Source organism: Mandrillus leucophaeus, unplaced genomic scaffold (assembly GCF_000951045.1).
Source record: "Mandrillus leucophaeus isolate KB7577 unplaced genomic scaffold, Mleu.le_1.0 Scaffold52, whole genome shotgun sequence".
Taxonomy (NCBI): domain Eukaryota; kingdom Metazoa; phylum Chordata; class Mammalia; order Primates; family Cercopithecidae; genus Mandrillus; species Mandrillus leucophaeus.
In genome coordinates this window covers 4130937-4140771 of record NW_012105586.1, presented here as the reverse complement: position 1 = coordinate 4140771, position 9835 = coordinate 4130937, and the positions used below count along the sequence as shown (strand labels likewise).

General features: G+C 49.7%; 1 protein-coding gene across 1 annotated transcript in view; it reads left to right on the top strand.

Annotated features, from left to right (window-relative positions):
* The first annotated feature begins 1618 nt into the window (after window positions 1-1618).
* The window catches only part of LOC105551416 (centromere protein S-like), a 10972-nt gene continuing 2755 nt past the window's right edge, over window positions 1619-9835 (top strand). Inside the window, exons 1-3 of the mRNA XM_011996639.1 lie at window positions 1619-2273; window positions 5531-5654; window positions 6334-6367. Coding sequence (XP_011852029.1) covers window positions 2157-2273; window positions 5531-5654; window positions 6334-6367 — 275 coding nt within the window. The 5' untranslated portion in view covers window positions 1619-2156. The remainder of the gene's footprint in view (window positions 2274-5530; window positions 5655-6333; window positions 6368-9835) is intronic.

Below are 9835 nucleotides of genomic sequence, written 5' to 3'. Positions count from 1 at the left end.
TAGTATATCCTTTTTTCATTATTTTTTTTTTTTGGAGACAGTGTCTCCCTCTGTCACCCAGGCTGGAATGCAGTGGTGCAATCATGGCTCACTGTAGCCTTGAACTGGGCTCAAGTGATCCTCCTGCCTTGGTCCCCCTAAGTGTTGGGATTACAGGCTTGAACCACCACACCCAGCTCCATTTTCTGTAATGAATACCTCAGCCCTCAACCTATTTCTCAGACCCCTTTTTTTTTTTTTTGAGACAGAGTCTTGCTTTGTCGCCCAGGCTGGAGTGCAATGATGCGATCTCAGCTCACTGCAACCTTCACCTCCTGGGTTCAAGTAATCCTCCTGCCTTAGCCTCCCAAGTGCTGGGATTACAAGCATGTGCCACCATGTCCGGCTAATTTTTGTATTTTTTTTGTAGAGACGGGGTTTCATCATGTTGGCCAGGCTGGTCTCGAACTCCTGACCTCAAGTGATCTACCCACCTCGGCCTCCCAAAGTGCAGGAATTACAGGTATAAGCCACCGCTCCTGGCCTCTGAGACTCTTAGGTGCCTCTGTATTGCACATATGTCACTGGAATAATGTTCTTTAATCCTGGGAAGCAACTGCTTTAAAATGAGGGAACACACAGGTACAAAGCACAGGAACTGCCTGGGACGAACTGTTAACTATTTCTTTAGCTCTTATGGGAGGCAATTGTTCAAAACCTCACACCTGCCTTGTGAGGTTGGAACTACTGTCCCCAGTTGATAAATGACGACATGAAGTTTGGCCAGGTCCTGTGACTTGCTTGGGGTCACCAGGTTCGAGGGAGGGAGCTGGGCTCTGCAGCCACGGTGTGCTCTAGAGTGGGACTGCTCACCAACCAGCGCCCGGCCTGCTCTCCTGCTGCAGGCTTGGGCTCACCCTGGATGGTTTGCCCTGCCCAGCCCCACGCTGCCCACTAGGGAAATTCATCAGAGGCCTCCTCTGCTTGGGCTGGAGGACTGTCCAGGTAGACTGGGATGCCCACAGGGAGCAGCGGACAGAGGCGAGAAATGCCTGTCATTTCCAGATGCCACCCACGGAGCAGAGGCAGAGGAAAGTCCTCAGAAGGCTGATTGCTCCAATCAGCTTTGATCTGGGGTTCAGCCCTCGGCAAGCTTAGGGAACTTGAGGAATGTCTATGAGAAAGGAAGACAGGAATGGCTTTATGAGATTTCCTTCCGTTCTAAAAGTAGCACCTGCTCGTGACAAATGCAGAATACAGAAATATAAGCAATAAACAAAAAATAATGAAACAAAACAAAAACCTAGAAATACAGGCAGGGCATGGTGGCTCACACCTGTAATTCCAGCACTTTGGGAGGCTGAGGTGGGATGATTGTTTGAAGCCAAGAGTTTGATACCAGCCTGGGCAACATAGTGAGACCTGGTCTCCACAAAAAATAAAAATTAGCCAGGTGCGCTGATGCGGGCTTGTGGTCCCAGCTACTTGGGAGGCTGGAGTGGGAGGATCGCCTGAGCCCAGGAGGTGGAGGTTACAGTGAGCCTTGGTCGTGCCACTGCACTCCAGCCTGGGCGGCACAGCGAGACCCCTGCCTCTCAAAAAACAATGAAAACAAACCAAAATTGGGTTTGATGGTTTCACTTCATTGTTAAAGGAAAAGCAGTAACACTCGTGTCAGAATTATACTCCTGTCGATGGCAACAAGGCAGTTTCTGTTCCACTCGCTGAATGAGGTCACGGGGCGTTCATTCATTGTAGTCTGACTTTGTGACTCTATTGTTGGTGATAGAATGATAAAGTTGATGGTGGATTTTGCAAGATACACCTGAGGTACAGGTGCTTGGAGCTCTTGATAATGTGTACTGCGTTACATGATCTGTAAATCGTGGGCTATGCATCCTTTACACTCGACTGGAACACCTATGCACACACCTATGCACGCATGTGTTTCGCGGAGAGTGGTGCTCAGCGCTGTGCCAGGTGCTGAATTAGGCTCTGAGGTGCAGCAGTGACCTGGGTGGTCATGTCTCCGCCTCGCCCGGCCACCTCCGTTGAGAAACCTGAGCAGCCGACGGCGGAGTTCTCTCAACGGAGCGCCGCCAGGGGGCGCGCGAGGCAGGGCGGAGCTGCGTACTTTGTCCGCCCGCGCAGCCCGTCGCTCGCGCCGCGGCGGGAATATGCGACCTGGCCGCGCACCACCGCCCCTTCTCGGCCTTCCTGCATTTGCTCAGGGTCGGCACGCAGTAATGGAGAAGGAAGCGGAGACCGAGGAGCAGCGATTCTCTTACCAACAGGTACAGGAAAACGGTGGTCGGGCTGGCCTGGGGTAGGACGGCATCGAGTTTCAGGACAGAAAAGGACCCCGAAGCCCAAGTTGGCCTCTCATCGGGGCACCCATGCCTCGGGCGTCCCCCGCGGCTGCTGCTGCGCCTGCGTCGGCTCAACTGCCGCGGGTGGTGCTGGGAAGCGGTTTCCGCGGCAACGCGGCTGGACCCTGGCCTGCGCGGGCTGGGGAGGAAGCGGTTCTAGAGGAGTGCGCGGGCTCCGGGGTCCAGCGGCGAGAGGCCACCTTCTGGCTTTGCAATGAAGCCTCGGTTTCCCCTTCTCAGATGGGGTTGTTGTGAGGGTGGAACGTCGGCATTAGAGACACTCCAGGTGACGCCCGTAGCGCGGTGCGCGGTTGGGGCCGGAGCTCTGGAACGCTGCTGGAGGGGTCGACCCCTCGTTACAGATGCAGGGACGCGGTGCGGACCTGTCAGGACCAGAGCTCGTCCTTAGATGTGGGTTCGATTCTCCGCCGCGCCAACTTGTGATCGTACCGACTCGGCCCAAATGCAGTTTTCTTCTCTGCAAAATCGTCGTAAGAATAGCCACCTGTTAGGGTAGCTGCAGGCATCCCATTCTTTCCTTTTATCAGCGCCGGGCATACTGGGCGGCAGAGGCTGAGAACCTTACTGTGCTGTGAAGAGGCGAAAAGCAAGACCCGCAGTGGCGACCTTAAAGACGAATTGAAGAAACGCGGGAATGAGCTCCAGACGCGGGAGTTTCCTCTCTACAAAGTTACATTGCAGCAGCTGTCTACCCTGTCCCTTGTATTTTGAGAAGTTCAAACCTTCGGAAAAGTTGCAAGAACATGGTACAGAACGCCTAGATGCCCGTCACCTCGATTCACCACTAGTTAGCATTTTGCTCTGTTTGCTCCCTTGCTTTTTTTCCTCCCTGATTGGAGAATTAATTGCAGATATTTTGACACTTCGCCTTTACATTTTAATTCTTTAGTACACATCTCCCAAAAACAAGGCGTTGGTTGGGCGCGGTGGCTCACTCCTGTAATCCCAGAACTTTGGGAGGCCGAGGTGGGCAGATCACTTGAGGTCAGGAGTTCGAGACCAGACTGGCCAACATGGAAACCGCTTCTCAACTAAAAGTACAAAAATTAGACGAGTGTAGTGGTGGGCGCCTGTAATCGCAGCTGCTTGGGATGTTGAGGCAGGGGAATCGCTTGAACCCGGGAGGCGGAGGTTGCGGTGAGCCGAGATCGCACCTTTGCACTCCAGCCTGGGTAACAGAGCGAGACTCCATCTCAAAAAAAAAGAACAAAAAAGAACAAGGCATTCTCCTACATCATCTCCATAAATTATCCCACTCAGGAAGTTTAATATTGATGAAACGCTGTTGAACGTGCAGTCCATGGTCACGTGCCCCCACTTGTCCTAAAGATGTTTCTTTTAACTGTCTTTTTTCCTTCAGGATTCCGTTAAGGATGGCGCGTTGCATTTAGTCATCTTGTCTCTTTGGTCCTGCCTGCCCTGTTTTTTTTTTTTTGGAAACAGAGTTTTTGCTCTTGTCCAGCCTGGAGTGTAGTGGCTCCATCTCAGCTCACTACAACCTCTGCTTCCCGGATTCAGGAGGTTCTCCTGCCTCGTGAGCAGCTGGGATTACAGGCGCCCACCACCACGCCCAGCTGATTTTGTGTGTTTAGTAGAGACGAGGTTTCACCATGTTGGCCAGGCTGGTTTTGAACTCCTGACCTCAAGTGATCTGTCCGCCTCGGCCTCCCAAAGTGCTGGGATTCCAGGTGTGAACCACTGTGCCGGGCCTGTTCTTAGTCCCCAGAACAGAGCCTGGCTCTCAACAGACGAACAAATGCTTACTGATGAAATGAAACTGCAAAGACGGGCCAAGAAATTTGCCCTGCAGCTGTGATTAACCTGTAGAAGATTTCCCCCTATTCATGTAACCAACTGTTCTTGGCACTTGGTAGGCAGCAGTGAACAAAATTGACAGGGTCCTGCCCTTGAGGAGTTTAGTGATTTAGACTCTAAATGCAATGATGCCCCCAGCCCAGCCAGGGGGAACGGTGGAGGAGGAAGGTCTGAGAAAAATTCCTGGAGCCAAGAGCATTCAGAAGAATTCATGTCCTGTACCCTGACGCCCACCCATAAGTAAAAAAGATGATGTTGAGCTGGGCAGGGTGGTGTGGGCCTGTAGTCCCAGCTACTCAGGAGACTGAGGCAGAAGGTTCACTTGAGCCTGGGAGTTGGAGGCTGTAGTGTGCAGTGACCACACCTGTGATCTTCATGCCTCCCAGGTCGATGGCACTTTGGCTTCTCCTACCAGAGGCCTCAGCTTACCTAGCCTTGTGAGGTCTGAAATTCAGGAAGGTAGATGCCCTTCTCATCTGCCTGACCTCTATCCTGAGGTCCTGGACTTGCGTTTTTGGCAGTTCCTCCCCCTCTTGCCTATGTGTTGAACACTTGCTGGTAGATTTTGTGCCCTCGTGGGTTCAGCTGTCATCATGTGCAGCTCAGCTCTGTCTTTGGCCCTGAGGCAGAGTACCCACACCTGGGCTCTACGGAACTCTGTCGACACATGGCGAGACCGTTGCTTAGGTTGTCTTGCGCTTGAGGCTCATCCTCCCCTCGGTAATTTTCTGCGAGTGGCAGAGAGATCTTTTTCAGAACCGACAAGGGTTGCCAGGGAGCAGTGAGGCCCCGTGGAGGTAGCCTCCCAATCCTCTGAATCGAGAGGGCTGGGTGTGCCCTCTTGAGTCCCGTGTTGTACTTTTGTCCTCTGTGATATGCAGGCCTGGGGCTGCCAGGGGCTTGCAGCAGAGGGATGGGATCCTTCTGTATTTACTTGATTAACCACAGTAAGGGCAAAGTTTCCTGCCTGGTTTTTCATTGTCTCCCAAACACCTAGCATATGCCTTTACTCAGGCGTATGTCCAAACTCCGCAGATAGTTTGGAATAAAACCACGCAGGGCCTTGGCAGGCACGAGTCTGATCTGTCTCCCCACTGACTTGCCATCCAATTCCTTATCTTTACCTGACATAAATCGTAACCATTAACAAGGAGGTAATGTTTCTACAAGTCACACTCCAGTGGGCCTCATTCACTGATTAGTGCACTTGAAAAGCCACTCAGCCATTATGGAAAGCTCCGAAGGAATTGGGCTGAGCAGACCTTCTCCTTGGTCTTAATTTTTTAAGCCGTGAAAAGCTCTTATTTGCAACCTTACCTATGAAATATTTCGATTTTTTTCCCCAGAGGCTAAAGGCAGCAGTTCATTATACTGTGGGTTGTCTTTGCGAGGAAGTTGCATTGGACAAGGAGATGCAGTTCAGCAAACAAACCATTGCGGCCATTTCGGAGCTGACTTTCCGACAGTGCGGTATGAAGCTTCGGCCTCCCTAGCCATGTCTGTAAACCCCAAAGGTTGATTTCACCTGGGAGCAGTACGTGGGTGGGAGCTGTGGGGAGTCTGACCAGCAGACCGAGATATCATCATCATGTGTTCTTCATGAAACACTGCTCTTTTTGGCTGCGAGTTGTGGATATTTTATGGGAAGAACTATTTTTTTTCCTATAACACTGACACTGGGGCATTAACGCCTTTATTTTATTGTTTTAAACTGTCCTGACGGCTGGAACATTAGACATCACATTTTTTGTTTCAGTGCTTTATAACATTTTTATATTACCCATAGTTTCTTTGACAGCTGAGCTTTAGCGTTGGTATTTGCTTGACTTCAGAGGGAAGACGAAAGACCTCACAAGCCTTGACTGTAGCAGAAGTTAAAGGATAGTTTCTAGAAACCAAAGGCATAGTCACAATTAATGGAAGACTTGTCATGAAGGGTGGAGGGCTCTGGGAAGGACAAGGAGGTCATCATGAATAAAAAAAGCCAAAGGCTCTTAGGGAATGGCGGGGCTCCTGGAAGCGCCTCCTTTCACCTTTAAGAGGGTTTGTTGTATTAGTCACTGTACTGGCTGTAGAAATCAAGGCTTCACTTTTCCTGCTTCTGAAATTAGATGGGAGGGTGCCTAAAACGTGTATCTTTCTCTTTCAGAAAATTTTGCCAAAGACCTTGAGATGTTTGCAAGGTGGGTAGAGAACTTGGTTATCCGACGCTGCGTCTGTGCGGCTCTTTGGGGCCTCTCCATCTGGTGGGTTATTTCAGGAGAGCTTTAGCTATTCAGTTTGCCGTGTGCTTTGTGGAGGCTTGTCTCTAATCATGGTTCTGCAAGAACATGACGCCTGCCTCAATCACGGTGATTCAGACTTATTTGAACATTTTTTGAAGTTTTCCAAGTATTTTTTATTAAAGAACCCAAGTTATTCAGTTCCAAGTTAAAAAGGTGTGAATGCCGTCTCCAGGACCCTGAATGGCGGTGCCTGTGTTAAAAGCCATGTCTTCGGGTGGTTTGATTGCTCAGGGTTTGAGAACATGGTGCCCGGGGGCGGCTGCCCCTCTGCGGAGGGAGCTGCCGCATGTCCGCGGTGGTAATTGCTTGCAGGTGTACACAGAATGGCAGGCAGGGCTTTTTCATTTGCCGCATTTGTTCTGAGTAAGACGCACTCCTTGGAAAGAGGGTGACTTGCTTTCAGCTGCTAAAGCCTCAGCTTTTACAGATGATTTATGTTCAGCTCTTCAATTAGTACCGCAGGTAATTGAAAACAATTGCACCAAATTGCTTTTATGAAACAGTTTGAATGACGAAGGCCTGAAAGGGCGAAAGCTTTCTAATTTGCCGCCACTTGGATTCGGTGCCAGCCTCTCCCACACCCTTTACTTTTCACCTTGCTCCTGTTAGCTCTTTGTTTCTCGGATGCCTGTTTTGAATGAATTAAAGCAGTGGGTTCTCGGAGGGCAAGCTCTCAATCTGTCCTATTCCTGTGGCTATTCGTCCCTGAAAACCGCTTAGCATCTTCAGTTTGACCAAAAGGGATAAGATAGTATGAAGGGATACCGGTAGCTCATGTGGCTTAGTCATTGCTGATTCAGGCGGGAGTCCCTTATGTGTGGCCCTCCTCCCCGGTGAAAGATATTTATCACCTTTACTTGTTATTTCTTTGTTAGCTGTGGGGAAAAAAAAAAACAATGAACGTTTAAAATACTTAAAAATAATAAATATATATATTAGAGATTCAGGGTCTTGGTATGTTGCCCAGGCTGGTCTTGAACTCCTGGACTCAAGCAATCCTGCCTTGGGCTCCCAAAGTGCTGGGATTATAGGTGTGAGCCACCATGCTCAGCCTGAAAATACTTCTGTAAAAATTCTATTAAAAAAATGAATAGAAAGAGTATGGTAACACATTAGGCTTTCAGATATTCTGTGTTTTTTAAAAAGTACATAAAAGGTAGATTTTATTTTATTTTATTTTTTTTGAGACAGAGTCTCGCTCTGTCGCCCAGGCTGGAGTGCAGTGGCCGGATCTCAGCTCACTGCAAGCTCCGCCTCCCGGGTTCACGCCATTCTCCTGCCTCAGCCTCCCGAGTAGCTGGGACTACAGTCGCCCGCCACCTCCCACGGCTAGTTTTTTGTATTTTTTAGTAGAGACGGGGTTTCACCGTGTTAGCCAGGATGGTCTTGATCTCCTGACCTCGTGATCCGCCCGTCTCGGCCTCCCAAAGTGCTGGGATTACAGGCTTGAGCCACCGCGCCCGGCCTTATTTTATTTTTTTGAGACAGAGTCTCACTCTGTCGCCCAGGCTGGAGTGCAGTGGTGCAATCTTGGCTCATTGCAACCTCTGCCTCCTGGGTTCAAGTGATTCTCCTGCCTCAGCCGCCCAAGTAGCTGGGATTACGGGCATGTGCCACCACATCTGGCTAATTTTTGTATTTTTAGTAGAGATGGGGTTTTACCATGTTGGTCAGGCTGGTCTTGAACTCCGGATCTCAAGTGATCTGCCCACCTCAGTCTCCCAAAGTGCTGGAATTACAGGCGTGAGCCACTGTGCCAGGTAAACGGTTGATTTTCTTTTGCTGGGTACTGGCGGGGAAAGGAGTATGTGCGTGTGTGTGTGTGTGTGTGTGTGTGTGTGTAGACCATAAGCTCCATAAGGAAGGACAACATCTTTTACATAAAAGTGTTCGTGGAGGCCAAGTGCGGTGGCTCACGCCTGTAATCCTAGCACTTTGGGAGGCTGAGGCGGGTGGATCACCTGAGCTCAGGAGTTCGAGACTAGCCTGGGCAACAGGGTGAAACCCCATCTTCTAAAATAAAATTTTAAAAAATTAGCCAGGCGTGGCAGTGTGCGCCTGTAGTCTCAGCTACTCAGGAGGTTGAGGCAGGAGAATTGCTTGAACCAGGGAGGTGGAGGTTGCAGTGAGCCGAGATTGTGCCACTGCACTCCTGCACTCCAGCCTGGGTGACAGCGAGTCTCCGTCTCTTTAAAAAAATAGTTTGTGGAAAGGCTGCTTCTGAGAACTGAGTGAGTCCAGAGTCCAGTGATGAGGCTCCAGGAATCTGGGGTGCAGCCAGAGGCAGGGAAGCACCCCCTCTTCTTGGCACAACCCACAACTACAGGTTTTCTTTGAAGACTCATCCTTTGTGTGAATTCCAGTTTGCTTTCATACAAAAAAGCATTGTTTTAAAGTTGATCACTGAATAAAATTGATTCTCCTGGAAGGCCAACTTTGGTTATCTTGTGGATTTGAGTTGTCCCTGTCACACTTTCTCTACTCCCAAGACTATTGTTACCCCAGTTTGAGAAAGATGGACTGTTTCAAGTCAACAATATGTTACATAGCCTCTCTAGGCTAGCCTGGGAACCTAATGAGTATTTGTAACATTGTTTCATTAAGACAAATTTGTTTTTTCTTTTCTTTCTTTCTTTTTTTTTTTTCCTTGAGACAAGATCTCTCTGTTATCCAGGCCAGAGGGCAGTGGCAGGATCGTAGCTCACTGCAACCTAGAGCTCCTGGGTTCTAGTGATGCTGCCACCTTGGGCTTCCAGAGTGTTGGTATTACAGGCATGAGCTGAGCCACTGTGCCTGGCATCTTTTTTCTTTTTGGTGAACTTGTTATGAGAAGTTTCTGTGAGAATACACATGTAAATTCTTTTTTCTTTTTCTTTTTTTCTTTTTCTTCTTTTTTGGAGCATTGGAGCAAGAGGGAGACTTGAGAACAAGGGCTGGATTTTTTTTTTTTTTTTTTTTTTGAGATGGAGTCTCGCTGTGTCGCCCAGGCTGGATTGCCATGGCGCGATCTCAGCTCACTGCAACCTCTGCCTCCTGGGTTCAAGGCATTCTCCTGCCTCAGCCTCCCAAGTAGCTGGGATTACAGGTGCGCGGCACTATGCCCGGCTAATTTTTGTGTTTTTAGTAAAGACAGGGTTTCACCATGTTGGCCAGGTTGGTCTCAAACTCCTGACCTCAGGTGATCCACCCACCTCGGCCTCCCAAAGTGCTGGGATTACTGGCATGAGCCACTGTGCCTGGCCAATTTTTTTTTTTTTTTAGACAGAGTCTCTCTCTGTCGCCCATGCTGGAGAGCAGCAGCTCAATCTCGGCTCTCTGCAGCTTCTGCCTCGCGTGTTCAAGCGATTCTCCTGCCTCAGCCTCCCG